This window comes from Spermophilus citellus (assembly GCF_964194105.1).
Source record: "Spermophilus citellus genome assembly, chromosome: 1".
Lineage (NCBI taxonomy): Eukaryota > Metazoa > Chordata > Mammalia > Rodentia > Sciuridae > Spermophilus > Spermophilus citellus.
The window spans coordinates 25,723,789-25,742,433 of record NC_138182.1 but is presented as its reverse complement, the minus strand read 5'-3'; the positions used below and the strand labels follow the sequence as shown (position 1 = coordinate 25,742,433).

Here is an 18,645-nt window from a genome sequence, read left to right as displayed (position 1 = left end):
GTAAATGATAATGTATAAAGTTATATAATACTATCAATCAATCAAATAGACTTACTAGACATGTAAAGAATATTTCATCCATCAAAAACTGAATTAAGTTTCTTCTCAGTTACACATGTAATCTTCTTCAAAATACACCATATTTTAGGACACAAAGCAAGTTTAGCAAATACAAAAAAAATCAAGATAACATCTAGAATCTTGAAATTTAGATATCAATGACAAGATTAAAAACAAAACTAATTCAAACACATGGATATTGAATAATAAATACACTTTGAACAAGGAATGAGTCACAGAAGGAATCAGGGAAGAAATAAAAATTTTGGGACACGAAGAAGAATAGATACAAAATATCAAAAAAAAAAAACAACTCTGAACATTATGAAGCCAGGTGTAAGTCAAAAGCTTTTAGCATTGAGTACCTACATTAAAAAAAAAAGAAGAAAGATCCAAAATAAATAATCTAATGTTATTTCTCAAGACCCTGGAAAAACAAGAACAAACCCATTCCCAAGCCAGTAGAAAACAGGAAAAAAAATAAGGTTAGATATACAATAAATATAATTGAGAACAAAAAAAATATAAAGGGTCAATTCATAAAGAGTTGGTTTTTTGAAAAGATGAATAAGATTTATAAACTCTTATCCAAACTAACCAAAAGAGATAGAAAGAGAAGATCCAAATTAACAAAATCAGAGTGAAAAAGAAGATATTATGACAGACAATTCTGAAATCCAGAGGAACATTAGAAACTATATTCTGAAAATTTATACTCCATTAAACTAGAAAATCTATAAGATATTTACAAATTTCTCTCTGTATATAACCTACCCAACCCAAATTGAATCAGGAGGTTATAAAAAACATAAATGTACCAGTATCAGACAACAAGATTGAAGAAGGAATAAAAAGTCTCCTAACAAAGAAAAGTCCAGAACCAAATGGATTCTTAGCCTACTTCTAACAGCCTTTTAAAGAACTAATGCCAACCCTCCTCCAATTATTCCATGAGATAGGAAGGGTGGGAACATTGCTAAATTCATTCTTTGAAGCCAGAACCCTAATACCAAAACCAGAAAAAGACACATCAACGAAAGAAAACTACAGAATATTAACCCTGATGAACATAAACACAAAAATTCTCAATAAAATGTTAGAAATCTGTACTTTAAAAAATGGGAGTTCATAACCCACTTGAATCAAAGTGTGAAATATGATATGTCAAGAACTATGTAATGTTTTGAACAACCAACAATAAAAAAAAATTTTAAAAAAATTAAAAAAAGAGTGTATACCATGACCAAGTTGGTCTCATTTCAAGGATACAAAGTTGGTTCAACATACGTAAATCGATGTAATTCATCACATAAATAGAAATAAGGACAAAAATCACATGGTCATCTCAAAAGATGCAGAAAAAGTCTTCAACAAAATCCAGTACCCATTCATGTTAAATACACTAGAAAAACTAAGGATAGAAGGAACTTAACCTTAATATCAAGCAGTATATATAAACTATAAACCTAAAGCGAACATCATACTGAATGGAGAAAAACTTAAATAATTTCCTCTAAAATAGGAACAAGAGAAGAATGCCCACTGTCACCACCCTATTCAAGATGGTTCTTGCCAGGAACAGTGGTGCACACCTGTAATCCTGGTGTCTTGGGAAGCTGAGGCAGGAAGATCACAAGTCAAAGCCAGACTCAGCAATTTCGCAAGGCTCTAAGCAATTTAGCAAGACCCTGTCTCAAAGTAAAAAACAATAAATGGACTCAGGATGTGGCTTAAATACCCCAGGTTCAATCTCTGATACTCCCAAAAATATTAAAATAAAAATATAAATAAATAAATATTAAAAATATAGTTGTTGAAACTCTAGACAGAGCAATCAGGCAAGAGAAGGAAATTAAAGGGATGTAAATAGGAAAATATGTCAAGTTACCTATATTTGTTGATGGCATGATCCTATACTTAGAAGATCCAAAAATTTCCACCAGAAGACTTCTAGAACTGATAAGCAAATTCAGCCAAGTAGCAAATTCAAGACCAACATACAAAAATCAGTCTTTCCTATACTACAATAATGAATTTTCTGAGAAAGAAATAAGGAAGACAATTTTATTCACAGTTGCTTAAAAAAATAAAAGACTTAAACTAAGGAGGTAAAAGACCTCTACAGTGAAAATTATAAAACACTAAAGGAAAAAAAATTGAAGAAGAACTTAGAAAATGGAAAGGGCTACCATGCTCTTGGACAGGCAGAATTAATATTGTCAAAATAACATATTACCAAAAGCAATATACAAATTCAATGTGATCCCCTCCAAAGGACATTCTTCACAGACTAGAAACACACTCCTAAAACTCATATGAAAGAATAAAAGACCCAGCACAACCAAAGCAGTCCAGATCAATAAGAATAATGCTGGTAACAACACCTGATATTAAATTATACTACAAGGCTATACAGTAACAAACACAGCATGATGTTGACGTAAAAATGGACATGAAGACCAATGGAATAGACTAGAAGACTAGAGATGGATGTAGATATAGATATAGTCATCTGATTCTTGACCAATGTGCCAAAAATATACACTAGAGAAAAGATAGCATTTTTATTTATTTTTTTATTTTTTTATTATTTTTTTTATTTTTTTTTCCATTTTTTTTTTATTTTTTTTTTATTGGTTGTTCACAACATTACAAAGCTCTTGACATAACCCACTTCATACATTGGACTGAAGTGGGTTATGAACCCCCAATTTTACCCCAAATGCAGCTTGCAGAGTCACATCGGTTACACCTCCACATTTTTACATAATGTCCTATTGGTAATTGTTGTATTCTGCTACCTTTCCTATCCCCTACTATCCCCCCTCCCCTCCCCTCCCAGCTTCTCTCTCTACCCCATCTACTGTAATTCATTTCTCTCCTTGTTTATTTTCCCATTCCCTCACAACCTCTTGTATGTAATTTTGTATAGCAATGAGGGTCTCCCTTCATTTCCATGCAATTTCCCTTTTCTCACCCTTTCCCTCCCATCTCATGTCTCTGTTTAATGTTAATCTTTTCTTCCTACTCTTCCTCCCTGCTCTGTTCATAGTTGCTCTCATTATATCAAAGACGACATTTGGTATTTGTTTTTTAGGGATTGGCTAGCTTCACTAAGCATAATCTGCTCTAGTGCCATCCATTTCCCTGAAAATTCTATGATTTTGTCATTTTTTATTTCTGCATAGTACTCCATTGTGTATAGATGCCACATTTTTTTTATCCATTCATCTACTGAGGGGCATCTGGGTTGGTTCCACAGTCTAGCAATTGTGAATTGTGCTGCTATGAACATCGATGTGGCAGTATCCCTGTAGCATGCTCTTTTAAGGTCTTCAGGGAATAGTCCAAGAAGGGCAATAGCAGGGTCAAATGGTGGTTCCATTCCCATCTTTCCCAGGAATCTCCAAACTGCTTTCCAAATTGGCCGCACCAATTTGCAGTCCCACCAGCAATGTACAAGTGTACCCTTTTCTCCACAGCCTCTCCAGCACTTATTGTTGTTTGACTTCATAGTGGCTGCCAATCTTACTGGAGTGAAATGGTATCTTAGGGTGGTTTTGATTTGCATTTCTCTGACTGCTAGAGATGGTGAGCATTTTTTCATGTACTTATTGATTGATTGTATATCCTCCTCTGAGAAGTGTCTGTTCAGGTCCTTGGCCCATTTGTTGATTGGGTTATTTGTTGTCTTATTGTCTAATTTTTTGAGTTCTTTGTATACTCTGGATATTAGGGCTCTATCTGAAGTGTGAGGAGTAAAGATTTGTTCCCAGGATGTAGGCTCCCTGTTTACCTCTCTTATTGTTTCTCTTGCTGAGAAAAAACTTTTAAGTTTAATTAAGTCCCATTTGTTGATTCTTGTTGTTAACTCTTGTGCTATGGGTGTCCTATTAAGGAATTTGGAGCCCGACCCCACAATTTGTAGATCGGATCCAACTTTGTCTTCTATCAGATGCAGAGTCTCTGGTTTGATATCAAGTTCCTTGATCCATTTTGAGTTAACTTTTGTGCATGGCGAGAGAAAGGGGGCGAATCGAATACAAAAACACATCAAAAAAATTGTGCACCATGACCAAGTAGGATTCATCCCTGGGATGCAAGGATGGTTCAACATACGGAAATCAATAAATGTTATTCACCACATCAATAGACTTAAAGATAAGAACCATATGATCATCTCGATAGATGCAGAGAAAGCATTTGACAAAGTACAGCATCCCTTTATGTTCAAAACATTAGAAAACTTAGGGATAACAGGAACCTACCTTGACATTGTAAAAGCTATCTATGCTAAGCCTCAGGCCAGCATCATTCTGAATGGACAAAAGTTGAAGGCATTCCCTCTAAAATCCGGAACAAGACAGGGATGCCCTCTATCTCCACTTCTATTCAATATAGTTCTTGAAACACTGGCCAGAGCAATTAGACAGACGAAAGAAATTAAAGGCATAAAAATTAGAAAAGAAGAACTTAAATTATCACTATTTGCAGATGACATGATTCTATACCTAGAAGACCCAAAAGAGTCTACAAGGAAACTACTAGAACTAATAAATGAATTCAGCAAAGTGTCAGGATATAAAATCAACACGCATAAATCAAAGGCATTTCTGTATATCAGCGACAAATCTTCGGAAACGGAAATGAGGAAAAACACTCCATTCAAGATATCCTCAAAAAAAATAAAATACTTGGGAATTAACCTAACAAAAGAGGTGAAAGATTTATATAATGAAAACTACAGAACCCTAAAGAGAGAAGTTGATGAAGATCTTAGAAGATGGAAAAACATACCCTGTTCATGGATAGGCAGAACTAACATCATCAAAATGGCGATATTACCAAAAGTTCTCTATAGGTTTAATGCAATGCCAATCAAAATCCCAACGGCATATCTTGTAGAAATTGACAAAGCAATCATGAAATTCATATGGAAAAATAAAAGACCCAGAATAGCAAAAGCAATTCTAAACAGGAAGTGTGAATCAGGCGGTATAGCGATACCAGATTTCAAACTATATTACAAAGCAATAGTGACAAAAACAGCATGGTACTGGTACCAAAACAGGCGGGTGGACCAATGGTTTAGAATAGAGGACACAGAGACTGATCCACAAAGTTACAACTATCTTATATTTGATAAAGGGGCTAAAAGCATGCAATGGAGGAAGGATAGCATCTTCAACAAATGGTGTTGGGAAAAAAGATAGCATTTTTAATAAATGGTGCTGGGAAAACTAGCTATCCATATACAGAAGAATGGAACCGGATTTCAATCTCTTACCCTGCACAAAATTCAACTCAAAGTGGATGAAAGAGCTAGGAAATAGACCAGAAACACTGCAACTGCTAGAAGAAAATAGAGAGTCAATATTTCAACATACTGGAATAGGCACCACCTTCCTTAATAAGATTCCTAAAGCTCAAGAAATAAAAGCCAAAAATCATTAAATGGGATGGCATCAAATTAAAAAGCTTCTGCATAGAAAAAGAAACATTTAAAAGTGAAGAAAGAGCTTACAGAATAGGACAAAATCTTTGCCAGCTACTCTTTCAACAGGAGATTAATATCCAGAAAACATACAGAACTTAAAAACTTAACACCAAAAAAAAAAAAAAGAGAGAGAGAGAAAGAAATCCACACAAGTAACCATATCAATAAATTGGAAAATGAACTAAACAGACATTTCTCAAAAGAAGAAATGCAAATGGCCAACAAATATATGAAAACATTTTCAACATCCTTAGCAATTAGGGAAATGCAAATCAAAACTATACTGAGATTTCATCTCCCTCCAGGTAGAATGGCAACCATCAAAAACACAAATAATGACAAATGCAGGAGAATAAGTAGGGGAAAAGGTATACTATGTACTGTTTGTGGGACTGCAAATTAGGACACCACTTTGGAAGGCAGTGTGTAGAGTCCTCAAAAGACTAGGATGGAATCCCCATATGGCCCAGCTCTCCCAATCCTTGGAATACTCAGCCATAAAGAAGAATAAAATTATGTCATTTGCTCGTAAAGGGATGGAACTGGAGAACATCAAACTAAGTGAAATAAGCCAGACCAGAATGTCAAGGGTCGAATGTTTTCTCTCATGCACAGAAAATAAAGAGAAATGAGAAATTTTAAAAAGGGGAAATCTCATGAAAATAGAAGAGAGAACTGTAGAAGAAAGGGATTAAAGAGAGGGAAGAGGGGTGGAAAGAGGGAGAAACCGTGAAATGCAACTGACCAAATTAAGTTATGCAAACATAGGAATATATCATAGTGAATTTCATTTTTATGTATAACTATAATGTACCAATTCAAAAATAAATTTTGTCAACATACTTTATATACAGCCAGAGATGTGAAAAATTGTGCAGTATATGTGTAATAAGAATTGTAATGCATTCCTCTGTCATTTATTTTTTCAATTAATTTAAAAAGTAATTAATTAATTAATAGAAGGAAGACCAATAGAATAGAGGACAGGGCTCAGAGGAAGGAGGAAGTAAGGAAAGGGGACAGCACTGGGGATTGAAATGGAGAAAATTATGTTATATCCAATTATGAAAATGTCAGCGTGAACCCTGCCATTATGTATAGCTATAATTCACTAATAAAAGCATGAATCAATAAAAAATAATACAGAACTTTTAAAAAAGCATTAGGACAGTCAATAATTTCCTCAGTAAATGATGGATGATATATAAAGTGTTACAATGGCAAACAAAGAAAACTTTCTTCTCAAACAAAAGAAGTGAAACAATAATAATGATGCTAATGCTCAATACTGGCAAGGATATGGCAAGAAAACAGCACTCTGAAGAAGCACTATCATGAAAACAATTGTTGCAAGTTGTCTAGAAAATTAGTTGGTCTTAAAAAATGTTCAGATGTACTTTTATCCAATAACGAACTTCAGATCATTTGTACCAAGAAAACAATATAAATGAAGAGAAATAATTATATAAAAAATGCAAATGTTAGCATTATTTCTAGTAGTGTAAAATAAGCAGAACCCCATTGGTAGTTGGAAAATGATTAAATAAATTTTATTTTCCCACCAGCCAATCCTCTCTTCCTTCTTCCTCCAAGAGGCTACCATGAAGCACCACAGGAGTTTTCTGGTTACAATTTCTCAAAACATTTTCTTCCATGATTTCATAACACTTGTCAAACTTATATACCACATAGTATAATACACAACATACTTTAACATCATGTCTAATATACAATAAGATATAAGAAAATATTCCATGATATCAACACCAGCCAGGTTCTAATAATGTAAGCAGAATGTTTTTCTTCCTATTTGTCTATATAAGAATTTGGTCATATTGGTCTATGTTTGTCATATTTGTCCATATCCAAACTTTTTGACAAATGGAATGTATTATTTATATAATAGAATAATATATAAATCCTAGAGGAAATCACAGGAGCAGAGGACAGCAAAGGAGTACAGAGAGCAGAGGGGAGACCTGGCCACTGGCCACTGGCCACTGCTGTAGTACAGGAGCTGAGGGCTGGGAAGGCAACAGGCTTTCTCTGCAAGAAAATGTGGGGCTTTCAAGACTGTGAATGGGTGGAAGGGTGAAGTGGCCAGTGTTGCACCCTAGGAAGATCTCTCCAACAAACTACAGCCAACTGAGGACGGGCAATCCATCCCACACCTTGTTTGTAAGTGACACTGCACCTGCTCACTCACATATGGCCTGGGACTGCCTTCAGGCTATAATGGCAGCTCTAAGTAGTTATGACATGGGGGTTTGACCCTAAAGGTAAAATATTTACCACCTGGCCCTTGGCAGAAGCAGCCTCTGAACCCTGGTCGACAGGGTGTTTTAGAGAAGGGAGAAACTATAGGAAGCCAGGAGATGGTGATAAGGGCTGGCATTGTAAAGGTGATAGAGAGGACAGCAGCTGATGACAGATGAGTTTTAACAAATGTCTGCATCTCCTGACAAATGGATGAAGATTATGGGATGGGAGGCATTCCCATTTTCAAAGGTTACCGCATTTTTTAAGAAAAGGCAGCGACTGTTGGACCGTTACCTGCAGGATCAGAACTGTAGAGACTGGCAGCTGTTGTTATGGGTCCCGGTGGGTGGATGGCACTTGCTGAAGACCTCTGACTCGCTATCAGAATCCTGCTCTTTGCAGAGGGTAGGCGGGACATGGCGCCCAGTCCCAACTGCGGCTTCAGAAGCATGGCTGACCGATAGAAAGTCGGAGGGACTTCGTAGTGAGTGTAGGGAGGAGAACAAAATTCTTCTTTTCCAGGATGGTCTGTCACCTACAATAAATGATTAAAAGCTCAGTCAGGATCTTCATACCACAGTGTGACACTAAACAGGGTCAGGAGACTCAGGTTCAAACAATATCCACTCTGGTACCACTGAGGGGCTTGATTGCAAATCTCTTCCAGTCTCTGAGCCTCGGTGTCTTCATGCCTAAGTTGACAACTAGATAATCTCTTGGATAGTTCTAGGAATCTATATTCCTTTGGGAGAAAATATGAACTCCCTCTATAATCTTTAATTCCATGGTTACAAAATCACCGGAATTGGAATCAGCATTCAATCTTTAAATAAATAATGGCAGTGAAACAAGAATATAGCAAATGTTCACAAAATTATGAAACTTTCACCACACCTGTGGAGTAAAGGTACCATTGTGAATATAACTTTATCTTAAAATAAGTAGATAAAATTTATTAATTTATATTGTCTTTACTTGTCTATGTATAAAACAAAATGTGCATTGTTATTAAGGGAGAAATGGCTATTCTGAAAAAATAAAGAAATTATAATGTTCCTGTTACTTTTCCTGTACTTACCAGTTTGGGCTGGAATAGAACTTGTAGGTAGGTATATACCATTTATAAAGCAATCCTGTTTTCCCAATGTCTGTTTGCACAACTAGTGTTTCTTTCTTTATTTTATTTTTATTTTTTGCCATCCAGAGGATAGAACCCAGGTCTTGCATATGCTAGGCAAGCACTATGCCACTGAGCTACTCCCCAGTCCATCTCTTCTTTAAATCAAACCAGAAAAAAGAATCAGAACTACATACTTATTTTCTTAAGTTATAATGGGGGGAAAAAACGTGCTAGGGGCAATATGTGAAAAGATACATCTGTAAACTGTGCTCAAAATCACAATGCATTTTATGTGTCAAACGTCTATCTATTCAAGAATCACAAACATTTAACAATATTCTTTAATAGGGGTTATGAAAGATTTGATCAAAACTGTTGAAGAGGTAAACCCTTCGTGTGATACTTCATTAATGTTGAAATAAAGTTCTCCTGAAAACTGACATTATTGAAACAAAAGATTAAGTGTTTAAGCTTTTATCATAACCACATTGCCTGACTGTTCGAGCAGATAGATGTATGTAACTCAGGCTAGTAAATTATATCCCAGAGAAAGGGCATCTACATCTGCTGTCTAATAAATTTTTGTCCTTACTTTCTCACTATTGATCTCTAGATTTTTTTTCTTATATCCCTATACCCTCTGTTTGTTTTTTTTTAATTTTAATTTCTAAGTTTTGAGCGCTATTGCTCATTGCTTCGAGCATGTGCTCTCATGGGAAATTAATATCAATTCCAACCCACATCAGTAGGGTTTTTAGTATTAAAATATGCTGGTTCTCAATAATTACTCAGTTCTTTGGAACTGGACACTTTTCAAAGGTCAAAACCCACCGCACTCTCACTCCAGAATGACTTTTATGATTTTGATAACTTCAATGCCTGTCATTTGATGGGGTAATTTATTTCTGGTAAGAGCATAAATTCTTCAAAAAGTCAAAAAGTGTGCCTTAGATGCCTGGTTTATGCATTTTTAATTAGACAAGGGAATCTACAAAAAGCTTCATACTCCTTTCTTTCATCTTTACTGACAGAACATAACAGGGCACCCGGCACTGTCGTAAACATAGACATCAGTGCCAAGAGTTGCCCTTCCCCCCCTTCTCCAGTGGAGGTTTTTAAGAGAAAGAACTTTGAAAGCAAACGAAAGAACCGTATGATTTCAAACAAATTCCTAAAATCAAGGTATGCAAGCAAATACATTCTTCCTGTACTGTCCCCCTCCTAGCTCCCACACCCTGTGTTCACTGGGATTGTGGCTGGGGAGACTCAGGGTAAATGAGGCCTCCCTGAGCATTCACTGGGTCAGGGGCAGGGAGAAGGTGTCCGTGATGGTTAATATTATCATCTTTCAACTTGGGTGAGCCCCAGAGTCCCAGTAATGTTCCACCAACTAAAGGTTGCTGTGAAGATAATTCTTAGATGAGATTAATATTTCAATCAGCAGACCTTGAATAAAGCAGATCACCCTTCACAGCATAGGTGAGCTTCAATCAGCTGAAGTCCTTAATTTAAAAAGACTGACTTCCTCTGAAGAAGAGGGAATTCAAATTCAAACTGTGGGACCACGTCTTTCCTGGGTGTCCAGGCTGCTGGCTCTCTGGCCTGCCTGCAGAATTTGGACATGCCATCTTCCACAGCCACGTGAGACAGTTCTTGAAACACATTTGGCCCTTGATATCTGAAAGAGACTGGGTCCAGGACGCACTGCGGATACCAAAATCCATGGACATTCAAGTCTCTTGTATAAAGTGGTAATATTCTTTACAGATACCCTACTCACAACTTCCCATATGCTTTAAATCTCTTGATGATTTATGATACCTAACACAATGTTAATACTATGTAAACATTGCTTTATTCATAGTTCTGGGGAATATTCACACGATTTCTTCCTGAATGTTTTCAATTCACAATAGGTTGAATCCAAGGATGTGGAACCCCTGCGTGTGAAGGGCTGATTATAAATCAGTTTCTGTGTACATGTATGTACATGTATGCTGATCTCTCTCTTGTGCGGGTGCTTACACACACACACACACACACACACACACACACACACACACAAAATCTCCCATTGGTTCTATTTCTCTGGAGAGCCCTGATCATAATGGTGTCCCTCAGAGGTGGAACCAGGCAGTGGCGAGGGGACCCACCCTGCACTGCATATCTGCAGACTGTGAGGCACCACCTTCCCCTGTCCTTCCAATTCCTAGTCCCTTCTTCCCACCTCCCTTCCCCTTAAAATCACCAGTGGAAGAGTGTCCCTGGGACCTGTGGAGAACCTAAAGCAGAGACCGGTATAAACAGGTGAGCATATTTCATTATCCTGACGTGATGATCTCAGAAGTCACTTCTGGAAACTTTCAATGTCTGTGCCGTTTCTGCCAAGCAACAAGAGACTCCCTCACACGAGCACTGACTCTGGATTTCTCTGTCTTTATCCAAACTCTCTAACTTGGGGGGAAATCTGTCAATAATAATGGAAAAACATGAAGCTAGTTTGGGTTTTTACTTTTAAGATTCTCCCACTTTATCAAAAATTATATGGCTTCAATCATTGAAAAGCATTTCTGTTGCAACCGGTCAGAAATGTGTTCTTTTCTCAGCGGCCGAATGGAGCCGCTGGTGGAGAGCTCAGGACACACTGGCAGGGGAGGGTGGCTTTTGGATCTCCCTGCCCTGGGTCTGCTGGGTTCTGACAAGTTGCAGCTGTAGGAACAAATGCCTAAGGGCCAGGCTACTCCCCACTTTTGATTAAAGAGAATTATCACAGAAATGAGTATAATGCCCAGGTGCCCAGGGCTCCCTGCTGCATACTGAGGCCTGAAGAAAAGACTGCACGGCCAGGATGTTCTGATTACAGCTGAAAATGGTCCCCAGATAGTGTGCCTGGCACAAGGCTGTGAGGCTTTCACCACTTCAACAGGGTCTCTCCCTCAGAACCACTAGTGCCACACACGTCCACACACTCCCACTCCCTCAAGGCTTTCTCCTTCCAGTTTTCTGGAGGAGGAAGGAAGAAAATGGTTTGGGGAAAAACATGCCTAGGGTAATCATTTTCAGAGAAAACAGAAGCAGCATAGAAAAGGAACATACAGAAGAAAAACCAGAGGCCCCTGAGAAAGAATTGCCAATAGTAACAGGATATTTGTCCTCATCTCCAAATCAAGTTTTCCTCGTGAGCATGTTTGGCAGAGAAAAATCTAAGGTCCTTTCATGGAATGTCTGCAGTGATACTTTGAGAAGAAGGTGCCTGCAGGCCTCGGGAGGGTCAGCTCCCAGGGGCTAGTGGGAGTGCCCAGCAGCAGAGCATGAGGCTGGCCTTGGAGGCCCAGGTGAATGAGTATTTGAAAATTTGAGAATGACTCACCTTAACCAAATTCAGAGACTGATGTATAAAACCAGAATGGCAGTTGGTCCAATGTTAGTGAGAAGCCACTGCCTAGAGCCAGACCCAAGGGTCATCTTGGCTAGAATATGATGTCACAGGGTCAGTGCAGGAAGGCCCATAATGAATAGGAGGCCATGCAGACAACACTGTGCAAGCCTGCATTCTTTAAGTGATCTTTAAGTATGTCAGCACTTTCAATCAAGTTGGAGTCCAGCCTTGGACTCAATCATTCTATTTCTAGTCTTAGTGTATTATTGTTTGGATCCAGACACATATGGAGCTCATAAATGAACTGCCATTCAGTATTTGTGTATGTGTGGTGCTAGGGATTGAACCCTGGAGATCAAACACAGGCTAGGCAAGTGCTCTACCGCTGAGCTACACTCTGTGCCCATTCAAAATCTTTTGAGCATTCATTTACATCAAACACCATTATAGATCCTGAGAACCAGTAGGGAACAACACATTGAAAAGAATATTCACTTTGTGGAATTGACATTCTCCTCAGTGCAGAAATAACTGTATGTCAGACAGAGGAAAGTTATGGGAAGAAATACACCAAAGAACATGGATTCAGAGGGAAGGTGAGGGGATTGTTCAATGAGATGACATCTGAGCACAGACCTAAAGAAAGTGAGGGAGAGAGCCACTTGGATAACTGGGAGAACATTCCAAGCAGAAGGATGTGCAAAGGTCCAGAGGCAGCAGAGTGAGGAGTAGAAGGTGAGGAGGGTGGGTAGGTAGGTAATGCAGCCACAGGAAGCACATCCTAAAGGCTGAGCCATCCTACACATTCTGGGTTTTGTTCCAGGTGTCCTGGATAACCCTGGAGGATGTTAGAAAGAAGATGATCTGATTAACCTTCATTTTAACCCGGGCTCCCATGAAGAGGTTGTTTCAGCAGATTACTGATGTCTTAGGGGATAACTTACCATAGCACCTGGGCACTGTTGGGAATAGCATGGAGCAGTTTGCAACTGCACAGGCTTGAGACTCAGTGCTGTCCTTGATTTGTAGCCTTAGGTGAATGGTTTACACCCCCCAAGTCCACATGTTCATATCTACAATGATAAACACTGTAATACCAACCTCCAGAGAATCACTGTAAGGGTGAGTGGAGACTGACAAAGACGATGCTAGGTGGGCCCAGAACATAGTAGACAATTAGCTAAATGCCATAATCATTTTTACTAAAAAAAAAAACTAAAATCACATTATGTTCCGCTCATTCCCAATGTTCTTCACATGTATGAACAGGAGATTCTCCTAAAATGGAAATACTTTCCATCAGAGGATGTCTGTTCAATTTGAAGAGAATCCAATTATTTTGAATTCTTTCTTGCTTTAACCTGGCTTACAGAATTATGCTCACTTATTTAAACACGGAAACCAAATTAAATGCATACTTATCTAATTTCGTATGGATCACACTAGGTGAAATTAAACCGGGTCTCTTTAGATGTTGGGTGTGTCTCATCTTGACATTCAACTTTTCAAGCCCAAACTATCCATTCCTCTAGATGATCTCCTCCCATCAAAACCATGGACTTTGGAGCTGGGGTTGTGGCTTGGAGGTAGAGTACTCACCTAGCATGCATGAGGCACTGGGTTCAATCCTCAGCACCACATAAAAAAATAAAGTAAAATAAAATAAAGGTATGGTGTCCACCTACAACTAAAAAAAAATAAATATTTTTTAAAAAAATTTTTTAAAGCATTGACTTCTATAAATGTATATGCATGAACATTGTCAACTTGCTTAGAGAGGATATTTTGTTTCCATAATGTATTAAACACCTGAAAGTCTTCATTGAAGACTTTCAGACACACAACTTACAGGTCATATCAGAGGGACAATCTCTTACCTCCTGCAAAAACTTTTCACTTATTTGACTGAAGTGATGTCCTGGGGGCTTGATGCCAGACACCATCAATCCAGAACTGAAGACCCTTGGCTTCTGCAAGTCTGGCTTGAATTTCTCATAGAGGCTAGCTGATGGCTTAAGGTCTCCACTTGCCACCTTGTCCTCCTGGGGAAGAGGCATGCTACATGCTGGTGGGGCATAGGGAAGCCCCACAGGGACCAGTGACGTGTCCACCTGGCCCAGGGCTTGTGGATTCCTCCGGATGTAGGTGATGATCTTGGGCCTCACATGCTTGGGCTTGGGCATGATCCTGGGCTTCACGTCTGTCCTTTCTTCTGTTTTTTCAACCTGATGCTTCTCCATTCCTTCCTCTGAGAAAGGTGTGTCCTTGCAAGGTGCAACAACAGGCTTGGGGATCCCACTGGGGCAGGTGTTCTTCTCAGGCACTTTTGGGGATGTGTTGAGCAGCCGCACACTGTCAGTGGCGGGTGGGACTGCTGAGGGTAACCCTGCGTTCACACTGAACACACCAAGGTCCTGAAAACTGCTACTGGGTGGCGTGGGCTGGTGGGTCGTGTTCACAGTTGTCTCTGGGTGGAGAGGAGCCGGGGTACTGAGACTTGACTCTGCTCTTGATGGGGTGATTTCACTCTTGGCTGCATCTTCTGGAAGGTTCCCATTTTCCACCACGGGTACTGTGGTCTCTTTTCCCCCTGCTTCTAAGCAGCTGCTTTGAGGGTTCAGGGACTCCGTTTTGCTCTCTCCGGGAGAAGGATCTGAGGCCAACACCATGGTCCTTTCCCTGTTCCCACTGCCCATCCTCTTTGTCTCCTCGCTGACATCCACGGGCTTGCTGTCCGTCAGGTCATTAGGAACAAAAGCTACGTGGCCATCACTGGGCAAAAAGTTGCTGGATGTCATTTCCTTCAACTTCTTACCTATACTCGGTGACACTTTGCCAGTGGGAAGATTTCCAGCCACCTCCAAGGAAGCAGGACCCTGTTTGGGGGTGATCTGGAGAAGACCCTCCACCCCGGCACCGACTCCTGTCCTCTCCTGGCTGTTGCCTCCTCCCCCCGCAGGATGGTGCTGGCTGCCATTTGAAGCGTTGCTAACTGCAAACATGGCTTCTTTGTGTGCTTCCCCACGTGACTCCTTTCTGTCTTGGTGTGACATACTCTCTTCCTTGCGACACCCCAGACCCCCTGCCTGGGTCGACCTTAGCTCCTGCCCGGTCCTGGGTTGAACATATTTCAGTTCCAGCTTTGATTCCCCCTTCCCCTGACCTAATTGTGCTTCTGGATAACTCAAGGTTTCCTTCAATGACAGAGTCGAACTCAGAGCAGGGTCTGCAGGGGCAGCACGTGATGCGTGCTCGTGGCAAACATTCAGTCTGTGTGCCCCCTCTGTCTGGGTCTCTGAGGGACTGGTCTCCTTGGCTTCTGAGGTAGATGGTTTAGGAGGACGCACACTCTTTCCCTCTGAGGTATTATCAGCTGGAAGGAAAGCTGCCCCTGGAGAGTGGTCAGTCAATGTCCTCTGTGGCCCTTCTCCACCCCCAGGCACATGACCCTGGGGCTCAAGGGCATCCAGTTGTGCAGGCTGCTGATGCTGCAGAGTCAAGCTCCCAAACGCAGCTGCAGAGCTGCTAGCTCTTTCCAAAGAATGCCTTTTCAATTCCTCATTGTCCAGGGTCTTTGCCAACTTATCCTTGGGAATGTGCCTGGGAATTTCAACATCCCTTTTAGCCAGAACCTCTAGACTAGCCTCACCCATTACAGTCCTCCAACTTGACAGGCTTGGTCCCTGCACACTCCGAGGGTTCTGCAGGAAATCTGTGCTTCTCTCCATCGTATGCTCTTCAGGTAGCTCCCTCTGGATGGTTGGAGAAAGTTTAAAATCTTTCAAACTGGTGGAGGCAGCCTGAGGTCCTTTCCCAAAGCCCTGATATTGGTGAGGTTCCTTAAGGAAGTGGGTGTGATGTTCTGGCCCACTTGAATTTTCATTTCCGATTTCATCCACCAGGTCCTGTGTCTCGGACTCACCCTGAGAGGAGCTGACCTCCAACATGATTTGATTGGCATTTGTATCTCCCAGACTTAGGATGCTCTCATTATTGTTTTTCGCACCATTTCTGTTGTCCCGCAACTGATTGAAACATGATTTCTTAGGAGCTGCTGGGACGCTCATTGTCAACCCTTCAGTGGGGACTGCTGGCCATGCAGTCCCGCTTGATGGAAAGGGGCTTCCTTCAAGCTGTGATGTGATTAACAGGAAATTCTCAAGCTGTTTGTCCTCCTCTGACCATGTCACATTGCAACACAGCTTTGATCATTTTCAGAAGTTTTTCAACCAAGCATGGTCTTGATACACAGCAGAAGGACTTATCTGTTAGGTTCCTGCTGAACGAAAGCCAATTAGTCCATCAGACCTAGAGAGAAATAAAAAAAAAAATGCATTCGTGTTAGATTAACAAGTAGAGATACTTGGGGGAACACAGGGTAAGCACAGATGTGTTCCTCTCTTCATACTGTTCTTTCCTTCATTTGATAATTTTTTTTCAAAAACTTTTCTGATACGGGCTCCTGCTGGCCAAATATGGAAAAACAGAAACTTCAAAATGACAAATGTGTGTATATACATGACTGCATAACCAATGTGATTCCGCAACCTGTACGCTCAGAAAAATGAGAAATTATATCCCATCTGATTCAAATGTATGATATGTCAAGATCATTGTACTGTCACGTGTAACTAATTAAAACAAATTAAAAAATTATAAAAAATGACAAATGTCAGAAATGGGTTATAAATAAATGCATACTCTCTTAAATTTAAATATTTTAAAAGTCCACAAACATATACTGATTAGAAAATGTAGAGCAGAAAGAAAGGTTCTTCTTCAGAGAAGAATATCAACTGATGCATAGAGAATTACAGAATTTGAAAAACCACTATTTGGTAATCACCAGAGCAATAATTATCTAAGTCAGGACACAGAGAGACAGTAGAAACAAAGGGTAAAATGTCACTGGGGAACAAGATATTCATAGAATCTCAAAGTATCATCCCCCGGACTAACTTATTTCCCACAAAAGAGAAATTTTACCAATACAACAGAGAAATCTGGTGCACAGCATCATAACTAAATGATCAAATTTAACACCATTGATAATGGAAATGGACATCATGTGTTCCTCCCGTGAGGTATTTTCAGTGTTTTATACCACCTTAGTAGTACTCCTGCATGAATGTTCAGCCTGAATTTAATCAAAAAGAAATAATCAGACAAAGTTAAATTGAGGAATGTTTTACAAAATAACTGACCCCCAAAATGCAAGCAGATCCTGGGTTTCTTCTTGTTGTTGTTAGCAAAGGACATTATTGGAACAATCAGAGACTTAGATACAGATTGTGCGTTAGGTGACAGAATTTCATCAACATTAATGCTCAGTGTCCAATAACACGGATTATTCAGAGATTATCTCTGTTCTTGGAAAAATATTTGCTTTAAAATTTAGGGGGTAGAATGATATAATCTCAATTTAGCAAAGTGTATGAGAGAGAGAGAGAAACTGGCAAATGTAAACCATTTGAAATTCTAGGTGATTGACTTTACCTTATCTGAAGATATTTTGAGAGGAAAAAAAAAAGAGAAAGTCCACATCTTCATAAATGATATTACAATATATTGTTATAATGATTCTATTATCACTCATTGTTGTTCATCTCTTTCTGGGCCTAATTTATAAGATAAATATTACTATGAGTATGCATTTCTTATGATTTGGATCTGAAATGTCCCTAAAAGCTCATGCATTGAAGGCTTGGTCCCTGTACAGCAGTGTTCAGAGGTGGCCCTTTGGGAGGTGATCGGGCTGTAAGGGTTCTGGCCTCATCAGTGGATTAATCCATTGATGAATTCATACCTTAATGAACTGTTGGGAAGTGGTGGGAACTTTAGCAGGAAGTAGGTCATTGGGGGTGTGTCCCTGAAGGATATGTTTTGTCTCTGGTCCCTTCCTTCTTTACTTCTCTTTGTTTCGAGGCCACCATGATGTGAGCAACTTTGCTCCACCACATATAACTCCTCATTGTCAAGGGTTTTGCCACTAGGATGTCTTGCCTTGCCACCAGCCAAAGTAATGCGGTCAAGAGACTGAAACCTCTGAAACTGTGAATCAAAATAAATCTTTCTTCTTTTAAGTTGTTTTTTTTTCCTCAGGTATTTTGTCATAGTGGCTATTACAATTTGTGTAGGAGAAAACACAGTATAGGCTTTGCTACTATCTGCAGATCCCAACATCTACCAGGGGTCTCTGGATGTATCTGCTATAAATAAGGGTGAGCAACTATATAAATGAACACCAGAGAACCCCTCACCCAACTCAAAAATCTTGCAGGTACTCCAGTATCCCTCTCCATCACAGCCCCCTAACTTATGAGATGAACT

The 18,645-nt window shown here is 39.5% G+C and overlaps 1 protein-coding gene across 3 annotated transcripts in view; it reads right to left on the bottom strand.

Moving 5' to 3' along the window:
- The window catches only part of MTUS2 (microtubule associated scaffold protein 2), a gene marked incomplete at its 5' end in the record, with an annotated part of 410,463 nt that extends 394,081 nt beyond the window's left edge, over positions 1–16,382 (bottom strand). For all 3 annotated transcript variants that reach the window (XM_081286221.1, XM_081286220.1, XM_081286222.1), the window contains 2 exons: positions 8,111–8,351; positions 14,193–16,382. In XM_081286221.1, the coding sequence (XP_081142347.1) occupies positions 8,111–8,351; positions 14,193–16,382 (2,431 nt within the window). The remainder of the gene's footprint in view (positions 1–8,110; positions 8,352–14,192) is intronic.
- Between the last annotated feature and the right edge of the window lie 2,263 nt (positions 16,383–18,645).